We start from the raw sequence: 23,728 nt of genomic DNA on the forward strand, positions 1-23,728 counted from the left end.
ATGCCCTCTCCACGCTACCAGTTTTCCAACTCTGGACAGAGTTCTGTTGGCCTCTTGGCTGGGGGAAGAAGAAAGCCCCAACCCCTCAATGTGCGTGGCTAGGCACCTGGGAGGAGATTTTACGGCTTTGCCTCATTCACCTGTCACCCACTCATCCACCCTATGAACCTGCCATTCTGGGGAAGCCGAAGCTCGCAGGTTCAAGCCACTTCCCTGGGGCCACTCAGCTATTAAGAGGCAAAGCAGGAGTCAAGGCCAGACCGCACGGCCTCCTTCAGAAGTCAGTGGCCAGGCAACCTGGAAATTGCAACGCTATTCATGATAGCCCAAAGGTGGAAAAAAAAAAAACAACCCAAATGTCCATCAGCTGATGAATGGATAAAGGAAACGTGGTCTATCAGTGGACTACTGGCCATAAAGAGGAACAGATACTGATAGGTGATACAACCTGGTGAACCTTGAAAACTTTATGTTAATTGAGAGAAGCCAGATACAGAAGGCAACATGTTGTATAATTGTACTCATATGTAACGTCCAGAATAGGAAATCCATAGAGACAGAAAGCAAATTAGTAGTTGCTGGGGACCAGGGGGTGGTAGGGGGATGGGGGAAATGGAAAGTGACTGCTAATGGGCTCAGGGTTTCTGTTTGGGGTGATGAAAATGTTCTGAAACTAGGCAGTGGCGCTGATGGTCGTACCCCCTACAAGCCTGGAGCTTCCAAGAGAGAAGGAGGAGGTGGAGAAGGAGGAGGCTGCAGAGGGGGGCAAGGGCCAAGCCATGGAGGTTTCGTGGTCTCCCCACATCTCTTAGATTTTAGACACTGGGGAGCCAGGGTCTTTTCTTGCAGATATTTTTAAGCATCTGGGCCCCAGAATCTGGCAGAAGTGGTTGGGGTGGTAGCTGGGTTGATCCACCGTCCTGGTTTGTACAGGGTGTTGAGTGCTAAAACTAGGAAAGTCCTGGCAAACCAGAATGGTTGGTTACCCTGGCAGAAACTAGGTCCCTGCTCCTGGTCCCTCCAGTGTGGGCTTAGACCAGCTTCTCACATGTGGCCGTGCACACCGATCACCTGGACTCTTGCGCTGCTGGTCCACAGACCACACTTTGAGTAGCGAAGGTCGAAATCACCCTCAGGCTTACTGAAAACCAGCTACTTTTGACCATAACCAGGAGAGAGAAGCTGTGGCCACCGGAAAAGCACATCTGTATTTCCTAAGGCAAACACAACCCAGCCCCCTGTCCACCGGACTGTTCAGGCCCCAAGCTTGTAGTGACAATCAGTGATGAATGTGTTTTTGCTTCAAATCCATGCGCATCCCTTGCAGACAGCACCCGTGGTAGGCGCTGGTTATTTGGTTTGCCTCTCCACTGTTCCGTCCCTCCTGCTCGGTGCAGTGTGGGTGCATTTTGCATTCTTCCCTCCTCCTTTTATCTCCCTTACTTTTCACCTCACAGCAGCCTGGGTCAACGTGCAAATGAAAGATGTTCCTGGGGAAGATGAGAATTCCTGCTGCGCGGCCAGCTGGAAGGAGATTGAAATAAAAAAATCTACACCCCCCCCCCCACTCTCTCCCTCTCCTGAGCAAGTAGAGGCAGGTTTGTTGAAATTGCTAAAGGGGACAATATTGGCATTTGGGCTTCCAGGAATGCTTTTTTGGAGAGCAGGAGGCTCCTCCATCCCCTACTCCCTCTTGCTGCTGCGTAAGTAGGTTGGCTCCAGCACTGGGCAGTTCAGCGCGGTGGAACTGGGTTGTGTGTGGCCTGGCGAGTTTCTAACCCTATCTGGGCCTCTTCTGTAAAATAGGGATAGTGACTGTACCTGTAGAGCTGGGCGTTCCCTGTTTGTTCCCAGGCCCATTCTCTGCCCAGAGAGGTTGACCATTAGGGGTTGCAACACTCCAGTGCCCTGACCTGTGGCTTCTCACTGGGTTGGAGGTACCTGTCCCCTCCCTGCTCCGGGCTGCAGCTGTGACTTTCTCTCTGACCACAGCTCCTGCCAAGCAGATGCCACTACAGTGCCAGGACTGAGGGTATGTGCCAGGTAGCAATGTATTGCTTCTCAGCTCCAAAGTCATCCTTCAACACCTGCTCTGCTATCATAGACAGAGTTCCCATAAGCATCTTTCCTTTACGGTGAGTGCAATGTTGAGTTTTCTCCGTAGAGGGCGCTAGAAGGACACCACTGGCTCTCCTGTTTGTTTTTCATCCCTCACTCCCTTTCAGACCATATCCCCAGGCCCTGCCAATCAGATCACCGACTCCTTATGGCCTCACTGATTGGCTCAGGTCTAAGCTGCTCCAATCAGAGTGAGGCTCAGGACTTAGGGAGGAGCTACCCCAAAGATAAACCTTGCTCTCTCCTGTTGGACTTGGGAAGATGAGAGGCTGGTTGCTGCAGCCATATTGTCACCATGAGGGGAGAGTCTTGAGCCGCCAGGAATCGTCACAGGGAGCAGAACAGTATTTCCTTGGGGAAACACAACACAGCCCCCTGTCCAACACGGTGGAGGTTGTGCGATGGAGAGAAACTGACTTCTTATGACACAGTGTAGCTGCACCTGAAGCTGGCACGGCCTTTGGACTTTTCAGTTATATGAACATGTAAATATCCTCCCTCCAACCACCCACTTCACCATAATATTTTTTTGTCTGTAAGCCGGTTTGAGTTGGGTTTTCTGCTCTTTGCAAACACCATAGTTCTACCTAATATAGTGGCTTTAGGAAAAAAACAAAACAACACAAAACATCGCTGAATAGTCCTTGCTAGGCACTTTGCTACATTATGTCATTTACTCCTCTCCCCACTCCACACAGTCCTTGGAGGAAAGTGCTGTCATTTCCTCCATTTTCCAGATGAGAAAAACCATGCTCAGAGAAGTTAAGTAACCAGCTCAAGGCCACCCAGCTTGGGTGCGGTAGCAGCAGGATGCAGGCACGGGCTCCATCTCTCTGGAAGCCAGTAGTCAAGGTGCCGGGGCAGTGCGACTCAGCGAAGGGAAAACGCCCTGGCCTGGGGGATTCTGGCTGCCACCCTGGGGGAAGGCAGGTGCAATCTGTATGCTGAGTATTTGTACAACACTGCAGTTCCCCCACATTCATTATCTAACTGCTAATGAAAAGATCTCCAAATTGTGATTCTGCCAAGTCTGCTGTAACGAAGTGCGAAAACGCGCTTGTAATTATCAGCCATACAGGCAAATGAGGAATGTGTGAAAGTCCCTTGAAATGTTATAACAAATAAAGCTAAAGCATACCCCTGTTATAGTGTGAGTGCTATTAATTGATCAGACATTTTTAATGGTTGCTGCTGAGTTCTTGTGAAATTATTAACAATAGTAACAACAGCTACTATCTATTGAGCACTTACTATAGACCAGAGTCTGTTCTTGGTGCTCTATGTACTACTTTATTTCATTTACTCTCATGTCCCCCTAGGAGGGTGGATATTATTGTTCCTTTTTTACAAAGAATGAACTAGAAGTTCAGAGAGGTTCAGTAACTTGCCTAGGGTCACACAGCAAGGCAATGGCTTGTCCAGGAATCAACCTTGAGATTCTCTGGCCTCAAAGCCCAAGTTCGTTCTGTTTGTCCTGGAACTTATACTTTCTGCTACTCTGAGTTGCCCTACTCACTAGAAAGTATGTGACTGTTCAGTGTGGCTCAAATTAGGAAAATTTCATGGACTGACTCTTTTAAAGACCAATGTGCCTGGTTGGACAGGGTGCTAAGGGCAGCTTTAGGACATTCTTATTGTTAAGGGTGTCTTGATAGGCCAAAAGCCTAGATGCTAAATTTCACAGGACCTTCCCTGGACTTCTCATTCAGGCTCAGGTATGCATTAGTCAGCAAAAATGACAGAAACTCAACCCCTACTGATTTAAGTAAAAAGGGACTTGGGGGCCGGCCCCTCACCCCTCTGTCCTCCGCATGTGCAGAAATATTTCATTCACTCATTTTTTTCCCCTCCACCAAATTACCAGCAGCTCTAGGGCAAGGCCTGAGTGCAGCTCTGTTTGTTGATGGCACCTGGCGCAGAGTGGGGGCTCCGGAAATGCACCTCTGGGATTCCTCCCTGGACACATCCTAGCAGGGGCTGCTTCTCGGCCTGGGGTCGCCTCCACCTCCGGGCCTCTGCACTGGCTGCCCCTCCGCTGGGATTGCCGCCTCTCCCCCTCCTCTAGGTCTCCATTTAAATGCCACCTGCTCAGTGAGTCCTTCCCTGACCACACTGTCTGACGTGGCTATTCTCCACCTCCTGCTGGCCCTGGTCCCCAGGTCACCCCTCTGCTCACCAACAGCAGAAATTCTTTCCTCCAATTCACGTGTTCACCATCTCTCTCTGGTCATCGCAGTGTGGACCCCGAGGGCCGGGGCCGGGTCTCCGATGCTCCCGCAGTGGGAGGGTTGCTGGTGCCCACTCTTGCCCCCTGCAGGGGGATGGGGCGCCAGTGTCCCAGCAGCCGCGGGCGTAGGTGCCAGAGATCCCACCTGCACTTCTTCGGAGACTTGCCCTTGGCCGCTCAGGGCTGTCTGGCTGGGACAGACCAGGGGTGTCGGGATGGGACCAGAACAGCGGTAAGGCAAGGAAGGCCGAGTTGTACAAGTGCAAAGACAGATCCTGTCTTTATTTAAAATTCTGATATTTTATCCATCGTGGATTTTTTTAGTATTGATTTTGATTTAAAAAATTGCTTTAAAATATGATTTATCTTGATTACTGAGTTTTTTGGCTCCCTTTTAGATTTGTGCCAGAGGCAAGTGCCTCGCTCGCCTCACCCTAGCCCAGGCCCTGTTCAGAGGTGGGGCCTGAGAATCTGTATTGTTGAGTCAGCCTTCCCCAAACCTCCCCTCCCCACCCCTTTTGTGAGCCCTGGAGAAGTTCTGAGCTAAGTCAGAGAGGGGGGTAACCACGTGACCACACTGTGGTGCTCGCCTGTGGTCCCAGCTACTCAGGAGGCTCAAGCGGGAGGACTGCTTCAAGCCAGCCTGGGCAATATAGCAAGCCCCCACTTCTAAACAAATAAAAGTTGGTCAGAGTCCTCGAAGCAGCTTGTTAGGCGTCTAGAAGCCTCCTAGCTCCTTAATTAGGGTCAAGGGCCCTTAAACCCCATTCTAGGTGTAGGGGTGAGGATCTAGGGTCCCTCTGTCCCTCAAGTGAGGTCTCAAGCAGTACCTAAGCCCATGCCTCTGCCTCGGCCACCAGGATGGATCAGAATCTGCAAAACAACACCGGAAATCCCAGCCACTCAGTGGGCCCAGCCTCCGTCCTCTCCCTCACAGACCTGCCCTGTTCAGGGCTCCCTCCGCCACCCCAAGTGCTGTTTGCTTTCCTGCTCCCCTGAGTTTTACAGGAAGTTCTAGAATTCTTTCGGTGCCATGTTTCTGTCTGTTTAGCGTTTCCAATCGCCTCCTGTTCGCATCCTGTCTTTCGTAGGCACTTCTGAGTGGGCGGGGGGGCAGGTCATTCCATAAATCTCAGGTATTATTACGATGACGGCAACGTCCACTTGCTAGGACACCCACCGGGCTGGGGAAGGTAGCTCTAATTAGTCAGAACACTTACTTTTCAGGCGTGAGTCACTGGAAGCAGGTGTCAGGGGAGCCTTTAATGAGGCCCTCGTGACTCGGATGATATTTCCACTCTGCATCACCGTGGGTATGCCATGCCGACATAGCTGTGGCCTCGCCACCCAAGGGAGAGAAAACGGGGAGCCTGCAGGACCCAGCATCCAATGTTAAACATGAATGCCTTTTGTGCTTCGGCCCTCTTTCCTGCTTCCCTTCATTCTTTCAGTGTGTGTTTATTGAGCACCTACTAGGTGCAGGCCTTACACTGGGGCTGGGAGCTAGTGGTGAGCCATGCTGCTGAGCTCCTGACAGTGTAGACTGTCCTCCTCGTGCAGGAGACAGACAACTAAGGAGCAGAGAAATAAATGAGGCAACTTCAGGGTTTGACGAGTCGATGCAGACCAAGCAGAGTAAGGAGGGAGAATGGTGGGGTGCTGCTGTGGGCTCTTCAGAGAGGAGGTCAGCGAAGGCCTCTCTGGGAAGGCAATGGGACAAAGCTAGCCATGCAGTGTTCTGCAGGGAGGGCATTCCCAGCAGAAGGGTCTGCAGGTGTGAAGGCACTGAGGCGGGAATGGGCCGGGCTTGTTGGAAGAGCAGACGGGAGGCCCACGGGGCTGGGTGGGGACAGTGAAATAGAGGGCGGTGGGAGGAGAAGCCGGAGAGGGAAGGGCTCGGATCGCATGTGGCTCTTGAGTTCATTCCCAACTAATGGACAGCCTCTGAGGCTTCAGGCAGGGCGGTGGTGCGATGGGATTTGTTCTGCTGCCGGGCCAAGGGCAGGCGCCATGGCCAAGGCAGCCGGGGCTCTGGGGTGAAGAAGAGAGCCATGCTGCTGTGGCTGTGGGGGTGAGGACAAGCTGTGACTGTGACCTGGCTGTGACGCCCTGCCCCATGCTGTCACCAAGAGGCTCCAATCTCTGCCAGCTGAGGCAGAATCTCTCTACCGCGGGTCCCGTACACGCTATGAATTCGGGGGGCTGTTCCGGGCGGGGTGGGTGCTCTGTAGGTCTTGGTGGGCACAGGGAGGCCTTTGGGGGCTTCAAACTGTGCTTCTCAGACTGTCCAGGGAACCACGGACCACTTTCCCGAGGCATCAAGCCCATTCTAGGTTTACATTTAGATTCAGATAAATGATGTAAAGCACTTTTCCCCCAAATATTAAAATAAACACGTCATAGAATAAACACCCATACATACTATTTTTTAAAAGTAGAATGAAGCCATTTTGCCTCTGTAATCAGCAATGCTGCAGGCTCCTTGGCATCCTTTCAACTGCTGGGGGTGCCTTGGGGGAAAAGTTTGAGAAATGGGCCTTACGGTGTAAAAGGGAAGAACAGAGGATGGGAGAGCGGGAGCAAGGATAAAAGGGAAAGGGGAGAAAGAAAGGGCTGGAGGTGCGGAAATGAAAGAGAAACGAGAGAGAGGGAACGTGGTGTTTACTGGGCATTTTGCTGGAAGGGTCTCTGCTCTCCCTTTCCCTCCGACCCCACGTGGGCCCCACCAGGCCAGAGCACCCCAGGGCGCCGGCCCTTTTACTTCCAGCACCCACGCTGGCCGGCTGTGCTGGGAAACACAGCTCTCTCCTGTGCGAGAGCCCCGGGAAGGCATTCTCTCTCTTTGTCGTCAGTTTCCTTTCCTTAGCCATGATCCACATTAGAGACAGACGTGGCTGCTGCTGTTTGTACTTTTTTCTCCAGGCAGACCCATAACGCAAGTTTTTGCTGGGCTCACTATTTACACAGTGGAAGAACAAGCCACCTCCCCGTTGCAGGAAACAGACATCGGCCAGAGCAGGGCTGGGCTCGTGACCCAGATGTTTCTCTTCTGGTCATGGTGGGGCGAGACCCGCACTGATGTTTTGGATGTCCTTCCTGGGGCGTGGTTTGAGTCAGTCCTACGCCAGGGCCGGACTCACGGTGGCGTGTCCCTGTGGGGGCTTCTGCAGTAGATGGCAGCAGCTTCAAGCCGCAGACGGCAGACAGGGCAGGGGTGTCCTCTGGCTTCAGTTGTTGTCTCTGGTGTCCGAGGAGGCACTTCCGAACAAGATGTCACTGTCCTGGGACATGCCGCTCAGCTGCGACTTGGTTTTGATGAGGAACTGGGCCCTCCGGAACATCACCCTCTCCTGCTCCTGCTTGAGCTCCAGGTAGGAGCGGGAGAAGGTGTGGAAGATGGAGGTCACGGGGAAGGCCATGAGGAGGATGCCACTCAGGATGCTGCTCAGGGCCACCACCTGGCCCGGGGTGCTCCTGGGGACCATGTCCCCGTAGCCCACAGTTGTCATGGTGATGACGGCCCACCAGTAGCAGGCGGGGATGCTGGTGAACTCGGGGCTGTCGGCCATCTCGTTCTCGATGACATAGAGGAGGGGAGCAAAGAGGGCGATGGCCACGCAGAGGAAGAGCAGCAGGAGCCCGAACTCGCGGGTGCAGCGGCGCGCCGTGAGCCCCAGCGTCTGCAGCCCCAGGGAGTGGCGGGCCAGGCGCATCACGTACAGGATGCGCAGCGCCCGCAGCACGCGCAGCACCAGCCCCACCTTGTCCAGGTAGCTGTTGCCCGCGCCGGGCTTGCGGCGGCCCGCGGCGGCGCCGTCCACCAGCAGGGTGATGTAGTAGGGCAGGATGGCCACCAGGTCGATGAGCGTGAGCGGGCTCCGCAGGAAGGCGAACTTGCTGGGCGCCTGGATGAGCCGCAGGAGGAACTCCAGGGAGAACCAGCCCACACACACCGACTCCACGATGAAGACGTTGTGGCACATCTGGGAGCACTGGCCCTGGGAGAGAGGGGAGAGGACGCGGGACAGGTCAGCAGTCCCACCAGGGAAGGAGCATGGAAGCTCTGCCGTGGGCGGGCGCTGGGCCACCTGGGCAGACGGTGCCCCGGGCCTGGCTCACCTGCCTCTCCATGCCGGTCACCCTGGGGCCTTTCTCTAGTTGTGCGCACTCCCGGGCCTGGCGCGTTAAGCACCACCTCTACGTTGGCCACTCCTTCTCTCTCTCTCCAGCCCAGACTTTGGCCCTGAATGCCAGACCCCAGCCGGCTGCCTCCCTGATGATACTGCCTGGTGTCAGACAGGCCCACACCGGGCTCCTGGTTTCTCCTGCTCCTGGGTGGTCCTCCCTCCCTCGCTATGGGCAATCCCGACCCTCCAGTTGCTCAGGACTAGAGACCTGTCCCCATCCTTTCCACCTCTCCTGCACACCTTCCGTGTCACCCCTGGGAACTCTCCTTCACTCTTCATTTAAAACAAGGCAAGAATCAAACCTCTTCTCTGTCCACTGTCCCCACCTGGCCTGGCCACCATCCTCTCTCACCTGGACAGTTGCAGTCACCTCGTCCCTGGGTTCCCTCATCCCCGTACATGGCCAGAAGGATCCTGAGAGCATAAACCAGATCCTGTCCCTCTGCTCAGCACCCTCCACGGCTCCTGCCAGACTCCAAGGAACAGCCAGAGTCCTCCCCGGGGTGCGCATGAGCTGTCCATCTGTCCATCCATTGCCTCTCTGACCTCCTCCTCCACTCCAGCCTCACAGACCCCCTTCTCACTCTAACACCCCGGCTCATCCCCAGCCCGGCTTCCGCTGCTGGGTCCCTCTTCCCCAACGCACACGTTGCTCCTGCCTTCCCTGCCTCCAGCTCTGCTTCAATCACCGCTTCTCAGAAAGACCTTTTGTGACCCCTCTATTTAAAATCCCCCTTTTTCCTGCACCCAAATTTCCCTTCCCAGCTTTATCTGTTCACAGCGATCATCATCTTTTGATATGCGTTGTAAGTGACTTATCTGTCATGTTTATTGTCTGTATCCACATCCCACCCTGGCTGGCCCAGCAGATTGGAGCCCCACAGGGCAGGGCAGTTGGTGTGTGTCGTTCACTGCCGGGACCCCAGTGCCCAGAAAGGCCCAGCACATGGCAGGTGCTCAATGCACAGTTGTTAGGGGAGTGAATGGAAGAGCACCGGGCTGGGGTTAGCGGTGTGCAAACTCGGAAGTCAGCAGGGGCCGGGCAGGCAGAGGTGACGGGCAATGGGCTAGGTAGGGCTGGGCCCTAGGCGAGCTCTGCAGTCTTGCTCAAAGCCCCTGTCACTGCCCCAGGAGAATTTAGGCTCAGGCTGTCTCACTAAAGCTTTAAAGAGAAGCTGGAAATGTGCAGTTTTATGTGAAATCTCCTGGTGATAAATGTTGGCGATAATTGTTGGTTAAACAGATAAAATGTTGATTTAAGTGCCGGTGATAATTCAATGCAGAGAAAACACTCTATGGGCCACTAAAACACATCTTCATTCTGAATTTGGCATGCAGGCTGCCAGCTCCTCTCTCCAGTCTGGAGTATAACTGGCCTCACCCTCGAAGGGGCCTTTGGCAGAGAGAAAAGGCAAAAATGGTTCTATCCTGGGGCATCTTGTACGTTCTTGGGCACAGCTGGGTTCTACAAGTCCCACTCTAATAGTTCTCTCTCTAGGACTATGTTTGGGGCTGGAGATATGAGCTCATTCTTGGTGGGGCTCTAAGGTCTCAAACATCTGGGACAGGAAGCCCCCTCCTCTGGGAAGCCTTCCTAGGTGTGCCCCCTCTAAGTAGCCCCAGCATAGGGGTGGGCCTCTCACAAAGCCCCCTGGGCTTGTGCCTCATACTTTTGGTCACTGGGGGGCTGTTACTCCCACCCCAATAGACTTGAAGCTCCCTGAGGTTGGAAGACCTGTCCTGGTCACTCTGCCTCCCCTGTAGTGCCTGCATACAGCTGGTGCTCAAATGTATGCACAAGGAGCAAGTGAAACACTGAATCCCACAGTGAATCCCCAAAATGGAAGTTTAAGAACAGCATTTTCACTGAATCTTAAAAAAGACCAGGTATTTTTTTTTTTAAAGCAAGTATCAGAATTTGAATAAAACAGTGAATTTATTAGTATTTTCCTGATAAAATCAGGGACCAAGATGTTGGAGCTGAGAAGAAATCTACACTAAGTACAGGGACTTCCAGACAGGTCTCAAATGGTGAGCATGTTCTCTCTTCTTTCTTTTTCTTTTTGACAGGTGCATATAAATCCTTAGCGTTAGCACTTCCTGCATACTCATTCTGCATCTCTTCCAATCACTTCCTGAGGGCTCACTGAATGTTCACGACACGGTGAGGTGGGCCTATTTATAGCCACCTTGGACAGGTGAGGAAACTGAGGCACAGAGAGGTTAAGTAACTTGTCCACAGGTACACAGCTAGAGCTCACCCAGTGGAATCCACATTCCGGCTGTCTGGCTTTAGCCCTGACCTCTTCATCACTACCCTTATGCTTATCAAAAGTTAGTTAATTTTACTAGTTGAGTGCTGTTTCCTTAACACCTGTTTTTAAAATTCAACATTTAACACAAGTGCCAGCAACCCTCTATGGATTATAGATGTAACAGCTATTGCTACTTCCTCCATGATACACGAATGTGGAGGAATTCTCACATGGCCAGTATGTCCAATGTTAAATGAGAGCGTGCATGTAAAGCATTTACAACATGCAGGGCACACAGTCAGTGCTCAATAAATGCTGGCTGGCATGACATTTATGTTCAGTTCATACCGCTATATCTATTTTTCCAATGCCTATGCAATTTGTACCTGTCTGAGACACTTTGGTCTTTCTGAAACTGGCTTCCAGAATCCCCATGTGTAGGAAAGGGTTCACTGACTCTAAGAGCCATGGGTCTGATTCATAAGGAGGCTGAACGGGGGAGGAAGACACCCCCACGGACTCAGCTCCCACCAAGGGCTGCCCTGTGGGAAGGCAGGCTGTGGGTGGGACAGTTGGCAACCTTATAGGTTTTTTTTTTTTTTTTTTTGGACAGACTTTTGTTTTGTCACACCGGGTAGAGTGCAGTGGCATCATCGTAGCTCACTGCAACCTCAAACTCCTGGGCTCAGTGATCCTCCTGCCTCAGCCTCTCAAGTAGCTGGGACTAAAGGTGTGAGCCACGACATGTGGCTAATTTTTCTATTTTTAGTAGAGACGTGGTCTCACTCTTGCTCAGGCTGGTTTTGAACTCCAGGGCTCAAGCGATCCTCCTGCCTCCACCTCCCAGAGTGCTAGGATTACAGGCGTGAGCCACCTCTCCTGGCCAACCTCATAGTTTTTCTCAAGAGGAGCTAGGAGTTTGAATTTTTATATGAAAAATGCCTTACTTTTAAATGTTAATAAGTCAAATTTTGGGGAAATGCTGTGTGAGCCAACCACATACCTCTGTGGGGCTACATTGGGTCCCCAGGCTGCCACCTGGGACCCACAGTTCCATGTTTAAGAGCACAGACTTTGGACTCAGTTGGACCTGAGTTTGGGCAGAGCCGCTCTGCCTCAATGTCCTCAACCACCAGGTGTGCGTGAGAACACGTCCCCCACAGGGCTGCTGGAGGATTTGCAGAGAAGATAAGACAGGTGGAGCCCGGCTCTCGGCTCCTGTGAACTGCTCCAGAAGTGGGAGCCCTTGGAATGAAGCACACACCCTGTGTCAGGCCGTGGAGTAAATGCTTTACGTTTTCTGTTATTTAACACAAAGAAATGCTCACCATTTGAAGACATGTACATGCAAATCAATAAAAATCATTTTCAGAACTCAGAAAATGTGTCTGGGCTATTATTATACAAGGGATTAAGAAGTCTGCGAAAGGATCAAGTGTTTGAGATACATTTTGACGATGTATGTAATATGCTTAGCCCAGGGCCAGACACATCATAAATCACAGCACGCATTATTCACTCATTTGTTCATTCAACACATAGCGGTTCAGTGCCCTGTCTGTGCTGGAGGTTGTTCTAGACTTAGGGGGGTGGGGGAGGGGACACAGTGGGGACAGGGACAGGCATGGTCACCAACCCTACGGTGCTCACATATTAACAGGGAATCAGACACATATGCAAACACACTGTCACACGGCACGATGTCAGGAGGGACTGGGGATGCTATTCAGCCAGTGTGCAGTCAGGGAAGGCTTCTTGGGGGAGGTGACAATGGGAGGGCTGCAGGATGTGGACAGGGGTCCAGTAGACTGCTTTGTCTCCTCCTCAGGGCCCCTTCCCTCACTGTAGGAGTCTCCCCACGGGCTGTGGGCTCTTACCTGCTCCTCCTCCTCCCTCAGGCTGGGCAAGGTGCTGACAGAGAGGTTCACGGCGGTGACGGTGACGAAGAGCACGGACAGGCAGGCGAACACCTTGCCGGGCAGCCCGGAGTGCGGCCTCTCCACCATGTCTCGCAGTCTCCGCATGCAGCGGCCCAGGCGGCCCTCGCCCTCGGCCGGGCCGTCGCTGTCGCGGCCGTCGCTGTCCAGCGGGTCCTCCTCGTCCTCCCGCTCCACCATCTCCGCGAACTCCTCGATCTTCTGCAGGTAGCGGCGCTTGCAGCAGCCGTCCAGGTGGTCCTCGGCGATGCCCCAGTACAGCAGCTCCTCCTGGAAGGACAGGGCGCACATCTCGCGCAGCAGCCGCAGCTTGCCGGCGCGCAGGAAGGTCAGGATGGTGCCGAAGGCGCCCGGGTTGCGGTCGAAGAAGAACTCGTTGCAGGTCACGTCGTAGTCATCGCACACGTTGAGGATGTCGTCGAAGTTGGTGCAGGCCTTGAGCTGGCCCAGCCGCGTCAGCGGGAACTCGTCCAGCGTAGTCCAGGGCAGCGAGTACTTGCTGCCGCCCACGTTGATGATGATCTGTCGCCGGCGGTCCTCGGGCTGGCTGCCCGGGCGGGGGTCGTCCTGCGGCCGCAGCCGCTGCGCCCGGCGGTAGAAGACGCCCTTGAGGGGCTGGCGCTGCGGGAAGAAGGCCGGGTGGAAGGAGGCGTCCGAGGCGCAGCTCAGGGCGCTGTAGTCGTAGTCGGAATTGTCTCCCGGTAGGAGGGTCATTTTGGGCCTTCACATATCTCTCCAGCCTGCGGGGGGAGAAGGGAGGAAAGACCCTCAGCGACCCCTGAGCTCCAACTGACAACGCGGTTCCGCACATCTTCACTGTCATGTTCTTCCCACCGCGGAGGCTGACGCCCCAACCCCCAAAGCGATGGCGTTAGGAGGTGGGGGCTTTGGGAGGTGATGGGGTTCTGAGCTTGGAGCCCCAGTGACGGGATTGGTGTTCTTATAAGGAGAGGAAGAGACACCAGGGCACCCTCTCCCCAACGCAGAGACACCGCGAGACCTCACCAGACCCTGCCGACACCCTGCTCTCCAGCCTCCCAAACTGAGAAACAAGCGTCTGCTGTTGGAGCCGCCCAGTCCCTGGCATTTTGTCACAGCGGCCTGAACTAGCACGTTCAGTTAACAGCGCAACAGCCGCAGTGCTGTTCAGCATCTTCTACCTGTTGCTAGACTATGCTATAGCAATGTCCTGGGCACTGCTGTGTGAAGGCACTGCCTGGAGCACTAGGACACAGTGGCACACAGAATGGGAAGGGCCCCCCTGACCCCAGACAGCTGACATTCTAGTGGACTGTCACGTAACGCCTGTATCATCATCTTATTTAACACTTTATTTTAAATGAACCCATTTTTTTGGTATTTAGCTTCGACAGGCAGTTTAATGTAGACCTATGGTTCTCGACCAGGGCTGATTTTGTCCCCCAGTGGACATGTGGCAGTGCCTGGAGGCATTTTTGATGGTTATGACTGGGGGATGCTACTGGCATACTGTCGGTAGAGGCCAGGGATTCTGCTATACGTCCTACCATGCACAGGACAGCCCCCCGCAACAGAGCATCATCTGGCCCCAAACGTCCATAATGCTGCTGTACTGGTTATAAACACAGACTTTGAGCCACACATCCTGGGCAAGTTACTCAACCTTGATGTGTTTCAATTTCCTCATCTGTAAAATGCGCACAACCACGTGACCTACTTCACGGGATTACTGAGAAGGCAAAACGAAGTAAGCACATAAGAGCACTTAATGCAGTGCCTGGCACCTGGTAGGTACTCAATAATTCTTTTTAAAAAATATTTATATATTTATTTAGTTTTAATCTTCTAAATGTTCTCCAGGAGTACTTAATGATTCTTGTCTATTACTACTATTAGTATTTATCTTAAAGGGCTACTTTGCATTGTTTCCATAAATGGAAAACAGGTATCACTTGCCGTAAATAAGAGGCAATGGACAAAGAAATGCGCAATTTCCAGGTGATGTGCCAGCAAACATCACGTTGAGCAGCAGTCCCCAACGTTTTTGGCACCAGGGACTGGTTTCATGGAAGACGATTTCTCCACGAATTGGGGGGGGTGGGGTGGGGACGGGGGTGGCATGCAATGGGGAATGGCTGTAAATACAGACGAAGCTTCGAAGCTTCACTAATTCCCCTGCCACTCACCTCCTGCCATGCAGCCCGGCTCCTAACAGGCCACGGACTGGAACTGGTCTGCTGCCCGGGGTTTGGGGACTGCACACCTTGAGGATACAGAGGTGAATGGGACGGCTGGGTTTCCCCCAGGTATGACAGGGCTCCTCCAGGAAACCTTCCTTTGCTCGTCCAGCTAAATCAAGACCCCTCTCATCTTACAACTGCCGCATCTGTCTTCATGACACTTGCCGCTCAGTTTTAGAATCCTCTGTGAGAAATCTGGTTCATTCATTCGACTGCTTGCTCCTTGGGGGAAGAACTGTACTTTGTTCACCTTCGAACCCCTGTGCCCAGCAGTGGAAGAGCTCAACAAGTGCTTGCGGAATGAGTACATTTCCTGTTGATGACACCCACGTGATGAGGGCACTTCTGGGGAACTGAGGTCAAAACATCAGCTTGCGTGGACTCCTTCCCTCTCAGCCCTCAAAGCTAAGGGTTTGCACTGCTAGAATAAAATTGCTTATTCATTACCAGCTCATGGGCTGAATTTGGTTCACAAATATTTTACTCGCTTGGACAAATTTTTGAAAATTGAGAAATTTCATGTAAAAATCCATATTCTTGGCTTCTCTTAAACAACCAGAATATCTGGCAACACTTGGCCCAAATTCCAGCTGAGAAATGGCTGTCCTTTTTAGGCAGCGCAAGCACGCTCCACTGCGCCACAGCCCTCGCCCCTCCCTGCTGTCTTCCGGACACCCACCCCCTTCACGCAGGTGTGTTTCCTTCCTGGCCCCCAGGCATTTGAGTTAAAGAACCCTGGATTATGGCAAAGCAGCTCTCCAGAATTAAGCTGATCCATAGAAAAGAAGTAAGAGGATAATACTTTGTTTTTTAAAATCACCATCCCTGCTCCCAGCCCAATCCCAGATGGAAGTGCATGGTACCTGCAGGGTTTATCAATTCCAAATGGAAACTACTTCCAACACCTGAGTGTCAACCGCTGCTATGGGCAAGTTCCAGGAGAACACACACGCTCACACACACCCCAGGGTGGATGAGAACGGGTTTTAACAGGAGCTGGGGGTGGGCTGAAAGGGGCTTTTTCATAACGGAATTGCTGTACAAAAGCCTATTATCACTCCTCACTTATCTTTGGGCAAAGCTAAGGTTTTACAGATCAGGTTTAGGGAAACGAGGGTACACCTATGTTTGAAATAAAAATGATTTGATTTTAGGCTGTTAGAGTGTTTTTAACTTCACCTAAAATTGGAACCCATCTCCTCGGGCAAAGCCTGCCAGGATCCCTTCGAGGCGTGGGAATAATCCCTTTCAGGCACTTTGCTGAGCAATATTGCTTTACAGCTCGGCTTAATCTCTGCCACTGAAGACAAGAGAAAAATGACATTCTGTTTGGCAAGAATGGCGAGGGAGACAAAGGAAGGTTCCTCTGCTCATGCAAGCCCCGGAGGGCTCTTGCGAGCCCCATGGCTATAATCCCCTCTTCTCTTTAGGAATTTCTTCTTTCAACTCCTAATTTGTGATTCCTCCTTTCTTCCCCCCACTCCCTGTCCCCAAGGTGAGTTCCCTGAGTGGCAAGTTATCCTGTCTCAGCAGAATATAGAGTACGGACAGGCTGCTCGTACATGGAAAGCAATGAACCCCACAAGCACCCTCCTCGCGAAGCCAGAGTGCCCTGGGGAGAGCGCAATGCTGGCACTTGCTGAACCAGCAATGGTCACATCCCTCCACGGCCTCTGGTCTTGCCGATGTCCACTCTGATGGCTCCGCATCTCTAGACCCTAGAGCTCACAGACCCACAGGCCCCAAAGTCTGTGCTTCTGCAAAACAATGCTGCTTCTCACCCAGCCCGATACCTTCACAAGAAATCTGGAATTTTTTTGTTTCTCTGCAGTGTTAGTTCTGTCAGTTCTAGAGCATGGTGAGCTTTAGTGATTTTGCCTCTGAGTCTACAGATGCTTGGGAAGAGGAAGCCACGTGAGGATAGGGCTGCGATGGTGGGGACGAGATGTCCTGAGGCTGCATTCATTCATTCGTTTGTTCATTAGTTACTGAACACTCAGTCTCCAAATGAGCACATAAGTCACTTCAGGCTGCAGTGATGTAGAGAGCAAGGTGACAGATGGGGAATGATTATTGTGGGGCAGGGCGCAATGTTAGCTGGAGGGGTCAGGGAGGGCTTCTCAGAGGAGGGGACATGGGGCTGAGCCGCATGGATGGGCAGGAGCCAGCCCCGTGAGGACCTGGGGCAGGGTGTCTCAGGCAGAGGGAATGGGAAGAGTCTGCTCCCTGACGTGGGGTGGGCTTGGATGGTCAAAGACCCAAGAGAAGGCAGAGTGGCTGGGCAGAGTGTGTGAGCAGGGGAAGGTGGGAGAAGAGCACGAGTAGGAGGGCGGCAGGGGCCAAGGGAGCAGGGCCTGGTGGGTCACGATAAGGAAAGCCCCACTGGAAGCTACTGCAGCAGTTCTGGAGAGGTGACCAGGGCCTGCACCAGCGGAGGCACTGGAGAACGGGAGGGCTTTGGAGGAGGAGCCCACAGGACTTGCCCAGGGATGGGGCGTGGGGGGAGGGGACAAGGAAAGAGGAGAATCAGTATTCCCGGGGTGCTATTTGCTGAGGTTACAGAGAGACGGCGCTATGGTGAGCTCTGAGTCAGTGGAAGAGTTCCTGGCTGTGGGATGATGGACAGGAGAGGACACCTGCAAAATCAGGGGCAGTGGGAGGGATGGGCATCTCCCAGGGATGGTGTCAGGGCACCCAAACTGACCTGATGAGTGTGTGAGGGTGGAGGGGGGATGTCACCTGGCTGCTTGGACCTGGCTGGGCCAGCGAAGGCAGGAGGGCCAGGCTAGCAGGGTTCTGGCAAGGCCCAGAGGCAGGGCCCTACCTGTGCCTGGGCTCCCGCACCCCCACTTCCCTTCTGAAGCTGCATCCACACCAGGCCCAAGTGGCCAGTGCAGGTAGACGCCACAGGGGGGATGTGGTAGACAGAATGATGTCCCCACGTTCCCCCAGATGTCCATGTCCTCATCCTAATCCCTGGGACCTATGAACATGCTAGTCTATAAGGCAAGGAGGCACTACGGTTACAGAAGGAATTAAGGTTGGGGAGATGATCTGGATTATCTGAGGGAGCCCAATGGAACCACAAAGGCCCTCATATGCGCAAGAGGGAGGAAGGAGACACAGTGTCAGAGTGGTGTGGCGCCTCATTTTTCTTCGTTAACCTGGGTTAAAACCCATAGTTGGGTGAACGGAACTCTGTCTCATAGCACCCGCCCTGCAGGCCTGTGCTGGGCTGTCTTTCCATACTCATTTTTCTCCTGCGTTCCAAGCCCCGTGCTTCTTGCCCTCCCAGGCACCCTCCATGTGGTTGATATAGATCCTGAAATGTGTTTGAATCTTTGTAAAATATGTAATGTGTGTGTGTTCATTTACATAAATAGCATAGTGCTATAAACTTCTGCTTCTGCTTCTACGCGGCACCATGTTTTTAAGACCTACATGTGTTGCTAAACCTACTTCCAGTTCATTGCTTCTGATTCCTGAGCAATCTGCAGGATTCTGAAATCTGCACTTGTCCCACTTGTCCATCGCCCAGGGATGGATTGTAGGGGACCTCTTGGTCCCACAAGTTGGGCAGTTGGCAGGGAGTCCCCAACTGCCCAACTTCTCAATCCCCTTGGGGTTTGGGAAGGCTCTGTCCATCCCACTTCGTTGGAGAAGTGGAAACCCCCCTGGTTTGCGAGAAAAATATTCTGCCTTGGGGCTGCCTGATCAAATTCTCCTTCACGAGCCCAGAGATCCACTGACGCTCCCCATTCAGTTTCTTGTCCCTCCTTTGGGGAGAAAGACAATGCACACAAGCTAAGACTGAGGGCTGCACGCACCTTTCCAAAGACAAGTGATCATTTCAACCATTCTGAGCGGCAGTTCCCATGTGACTACTGTGAGGTCAGCAATGACTGAGGATGTGAGTGCGGGGTCTGGGGGGAGTAAGGTTCTGGAGAGGGCAGTGGGAGGGGACAGAGGTTCAAATAAGGTTGGCCGGCTGTCCCTGCTGCTGTTGCTGACAATCCAGTGGCCTGACCAGCCATCACACCCACTGAGCTACTGGCCTCTCTGGGCCTGCTTCCTCCCCTATAAGATGAGGATAAGAGGGTCTGGTGAATGGAGGTTTGCTGCAGGGACCAGCCGTGTCACTGATCTCCTGTCCCCATGGCCACATTCCATTAAGGACATGAAAGGGTTCCATAAACTGTCGTGTGCTGATCCCAACTGCTACACTCTCTCTTGGGTCTCTCCCCAGGGTTCCAGACCTTTCTTGACTCTGTTCTTTCTGTCTTAAGCTCACTTGAAGTCCCTCTTCTGAGTGGGAGGGGGAAATGCAGAGAGAGCGCTAAATGCACAAAGTGCTATAAATAGCAAGAGTTCCAGCCTCCCTCGACTGCACTGCACACTCACCGAGTGCCAGGCGCTGTGCTAGGAGCCTTAACTGCATGAGCCTACGTCCTGCCTTAAAAAGGCAGGCATATTATCAATACCTCCACTTTATAGATGAGAAAATAGAGGCTTCGAGAAGTGAAAACTCACCATGAGCGATGAGGCCAGAATTAAACTCGGTCTGTGGGACCCCAAGCCAAACCTCTTTGACTGCTTCCTGGGATCTCTGGCCCCTCGTGGAGGGTGGGGGTGGTGTCTCCGCCACCTGCAGAGAGCCAGGGACTGGGTCTCTAGTCTCTATTTTCTATGGACAAGCTTTTGGAAAGTCTTCGGGAATGGAAAGAAGTAGGCAATTGCCCATGGTTGGGGAAACATCTTTATTCCTATTTTGTATTTGCACAAGAACAGAGTAAGAAATCAACAGACCCCTCGTTTTGTCACACCCTGGCTTGCCATTTTGGCCTCTGGGAAGGAACAGACATTGGAAAGCAGCAGGGCCAGGAGCCAATGAATGCAGGCAGCCTCTAGAAGCTGGAGAAGGCAGGAAATGCATTCTCCCCAGAGGCCCTGCTGCCACCTTGATTTTAGCCCAGTGAGACCTATTTTGGACTTCTGAGCTCCCAAAACTATAAGAGAATACATTTGTGTTGCTTTAAGCCATTATATTTGTGCTAATATGTGAAACACAACCTCCAAGGCAACTTTCCAAAAGAAAAGCATTTCTTTCCAGAGCTCCTCAGGCTTTGGTTTCTTTCCCTCATACCAGACTTCTCCCCCCCGTGTCATTCCCTAACTGTGAGCATGTGTCTCGGGGACCCCATCCCTCTCTCTCCAGGCAGCTCTGTCCCAGGCCCCACTGTGTTTCTCTGCCAGTGTGGCTTCATCTGTCAGGATTAGGGCTCCTGGCTGGGTTGACTCAGAGGCGGTTTGTGCTGCATTAATCCCCAATTAAAACGTTAATCAAAATGGATCCAGCCATTAGCCTGGCCGCGGTCCTGGCATGCCGGGTCTCTGAGAGATGCTGTGCCCACGTGTGGAATCTGTCTTTCTTAGCCACCTGCCATCGTCCTCACCACAATCCAACCATCCCGGATTTCAGCCCTGCTTCCTGTGAGCTGGGGCCCAAGTCCCTGGGAAGGTTATGTGCTGGGAGCTGGGCTCTTCCCTCCATCCCTCACCTGCCCCAAGTGAGAAAAGGTGCCAGTGTCCCCAACCCCCATAAAAAAAGACAGGCTGTCTCTGGAGCCTCCCTGCTCTGCCGCTGGCAGAACAACACCAAATGCACATTTGCCTTCTGCCGGGAGGTGTTTGGGGGCTGGAGACAGAAGATCCTTTTCTATTTGCCTCCTTGTAGTCTGAAATTTGGGAACACAGGCTTAAGCAGCAGATCAGGTTTAGGGGAGCAGTGGGGGACCTCAAGACAGTAGGAAGGGGGACACAGGCTTACACGAGTCCTCAGGAGAGGGAGCACGGTCTATCTGCCACCTGCCTGGGGAGGTGTGGGTGTGAGGCAGACTCACCACAGAGCAGGGGACAATCTTAGGCACAATTCAGATCCTATTTGTAGCAAATTCACTTTATGTTCTGATTTTGTTAATCAAATACAGTCTGCTAGACAATAAAAATGGCCAACGGTGATTGAATGCTTACAGCTAGACTCTCTCTTGCCTCTCGTTTTTTATTAATTCTATTTGGAGAGGCTTCACTGGACACCATTTTCACCCAAGGACTCATTTCTGGGCTGCATGAGTCGAGCGAGAGTGGATTCCTAGACCCCTAGACCTCTGGCAACGTCAATGTTAACTCTTCATCATGTATTTGGAAAGCAGATGTGGAGGAAGGACAGCACAGTCTAGACACCTTACTGGGGGTGAATTCCTTTGTTCCTGTACCCAGGACACATCTCTTTGCTCTTCTGTCCCCTGGGGCATCTCCCTCACCTCTTGCCAGAGCCCAGCTGTGTGTGTGGCACAGAGGATTCAAAGTAGCTCCCAGTCAGGCTCCGGGCGCCTGCAGGCTGGGTTCTTAAGCCTCGGGAGGAGAGCCCAGGTTGTCTTGTTTCGAGCGCACTCACAGTTCCCTGGGAGCCCGGCGTGTGTCCCACAACAGCATCTTTCCACTGGAACGTGCAGGCTTAGAAAATGACTGAGGAGGGCAATCCCCAGGGGTCATCGCTCACCTGTCTTTCAAACACACCTTTCCTCCTCCCAACCCAGCAGGTGCCTCTGCAGAGCTCTAAAAACCAGAGGATTTGCAGGTAGAGCTCTGGTCCGGCAGAGCCTGAGAAACCCACCCAAGAAAGACGGGATGCCCTGGCCATGTGCCCAGCCCTGGGTCCCCATCTCCAGCAGCGCCAAACTTTCCCTGGAGACGTGCTGCCAGTCACCTCCCCATAGTGACTCTGCAGTCACGTGTGTGGGGGTATCAGCTACACCCTAGTGAATAAACCTCTGCTCAGACGCACAGAGGCAGGAGCTCCCCCACCCCACAATGAATCAGACCAGTTCCTGCTCCCTCCTCGCACCTCCCCCTGCACCTCCCCCTGCACTTGTCTCCAGGTGTCAGTGAAGGGGGGTGTCAATGCGTCTGTCTCCCTCCTCTCATCCACCTGGGTAACTCTGGTGCCTGGCACCCTTTAAGTGCTTAAGAATAGCAAGTGGTTAATAAGATGCCTGCAGAATGGACAACTTAACTAACAAACCCCATTGGTGGGAGCCTGCATTCACCAGTAATTTTAGATCAGTGTTTCTCAACCTCCTCCCCCACCCTGCCACCCTCCCCTAAAAGCTTTTGAAAGGCCTTTTCTTCCTATCCAAGAGCCAATTCCAGCCCCCCCTCCTTGAGAATGAATGTATCAGATGAACATAGGAGTTCTGCCTGTACACATGGGCTACTACAGCTGGCCACCCCAGCACGCTGTGACCTCCCAAGGGAGGGCCTGGGTCTTAATTCCTACTCCTCTCTAAACTGCATGAAGGCTGCCCCCATCCCGTCCCTCTTGTTCACTGCTTTCTCCCCAGCACAGTGCTCAATAACTGTTTGTTGAATGAATGAGTGAATGTTGAACACTTGGTATGGTGAACTGCCCACAGTAGGTGCTCAACCAGTCTTTGTCCAATCCGTGAATGAATACAAGAACTTCTCTCCTTTCCTTCCCCACCCAAAGACTCCAATACATCCAGGCTGAGCCCCTCTCCAGCGTGGAGCCCTGAGGCTGAGGAGACCCCCACCGTCCTACCACATACTGGAGCATCCAGTGAACTATCTCAGTACCCCCAGCGCCTAGCACACAGTAGGCGCTCAATAAACGTTTGCTATGTTCATAGATACTGAATGACTCAATAAGGTGGAGATGCTCCATTCCGTGCCCAAGGATAGAGTGAATGAACGAGTGACAGACGCCTCCCTCCCCCCCCAACTCTGCTTCCTCCTGGGACGCGCCGCCCAGTCAGGATGTGCCCCTCGCCAGGGTCGTCCAGCCCGTCGCATCCCAGGGACCCCTTGGGAAGAACCGAAGCAGGACCCGCTCCGTGGCCGCGGCAAGCGGGCTCCACGCTGCCACCCGCAGCTGCTCCCGGGTCCTCGGTCGCCCTAGCCTCTCTGCGGTGGGTTTCGAGGCCCTCGCAGAGGAGTTCGGGGCCATAGCCACGTGCGGCTGTCCCCGAGCCCGAGTTTGCAGCCGCGGTGGGCCGGTCCACAGCTCGGCAGTGGCCCGCGAGGCTGCAGTGCGCAAAGTTCCCACCTCAAGTTCCCGTCGCGGCGTCCCCGCCTCGGAGTTGGCTCGGCCGCGGCTTCAGTCCCTCTCTGGCTGCCAGCGGGTCCCGGGCGAGACCCGAAAGGGGGCGAGAAGCCCCCCGGGGCGCCCGCTCTGCCTCCTGGAGCCGCCGATAAACTTCGCCCCCCGGGCCTGACTCAGCTCCCGCGCTCGGACCCAGGGCCGCCCCGTCTGCCTCCGGGTCCCTGCCGGGCTCCGAGTACGCCGGGAGCGCGGCGCGCCAGCCGCCGAGGGAGGGAGCCAGGGCAGGAGGCGGGACGGAGGGAGGGGACTAAGCGCGGGGCGGGGACTACGGGCGGGCAGCCGGGAGCGCCGCGCCCGGACAGTGGCAACGGCGACACCGACGCCGGGCGTCTGGGCGCCCAGTCGGGGTCCCGTACCTCGAATCCGGGAGTCCTGGCACGCTTGCCCGGGTAGCGCCCCGCGCAGCACATTCCGGCGCCCGGATCCGGGCGGCACGCGCTAAGCCCTCCCCTGCCATCGCCGTCTCCTTCCCTTTCTGCTCTCCCCTCCCACCCTGCGCGCCGCGCCAGCCTTTAAGGCCCCGCGCGGGGCGGCGCCGCAACCTCCAAGGGTCGCGCGCCGTGTCACGTGCTTTCCCGGGCGGTCCAAGTGCACCGGTGGTCCTGG

At 53.8% G+C, this 23,728-nt stretch overlaps 1 protein-coding gene across 1 annotated transcript; it reads right to left on the bottom strand.

Annotated features, from left to right (window-relative positions):
• Positions 1-7,430: 7,430 nt before the first annotated feature.
• KCNG1 (potassium voltage-gated channel modifier subfamily G member 1) lies at positions 7,431-23,299 on the bottom strand. Its single transcript, XM_069496246.1, has 3 exons — positions 23,066-23,299; positions 12,665-13,464; positions 7,431-8,343 (listed from the first exon to the last, which is right to left on the bottom strand). Exons 2-3 carry the CDS (start codon positions 13,436-13,438, stop codon positions 7,573-7,575), a joined length of 1,545 nt encoding a protein of 514 aa, XP_069352347.1. The 5' UTR covers positions 13,439-13,464; positions 23,066-23,299; the 3' UTR covers positions 7,431-7,572.
• Between the last annotated feature and the right edge of the window lie 429 nt (positions 23,300-23,728).

Source organism: Eulemur rufifrons, chromosome 20, assembly GCF_041146395.1.
Source record: "Eulemur rufifrons isolate Redbay chromosome 20, OSU_ERuf_1, whole genome shotgun sequence".
NCBI classification, from domain to species: Eukaryota; Metazoa; Chordata; class Mammalia; order Primates; family Lemuridae; genus Eulemur; species Eulemur rufifrons.

Bases quoted from the DNA above. Each gene is read 5' to 3' on its own strand.
- KCNG1 (XM_069496246.1), bottom strand. From the start codon at position 13,438: ATGACCCTCCTACCGGGAGACAATTCCGACTACGACTACAGCGCCCTG. The intron at 8,344-12,664 runs GTAAGAGCCCAC...CCTCTCTCCCAG, and splicing joins TGAGGGAGGAGGAGGAGCAG to GGCCAGTGCTCCCAGATGTG.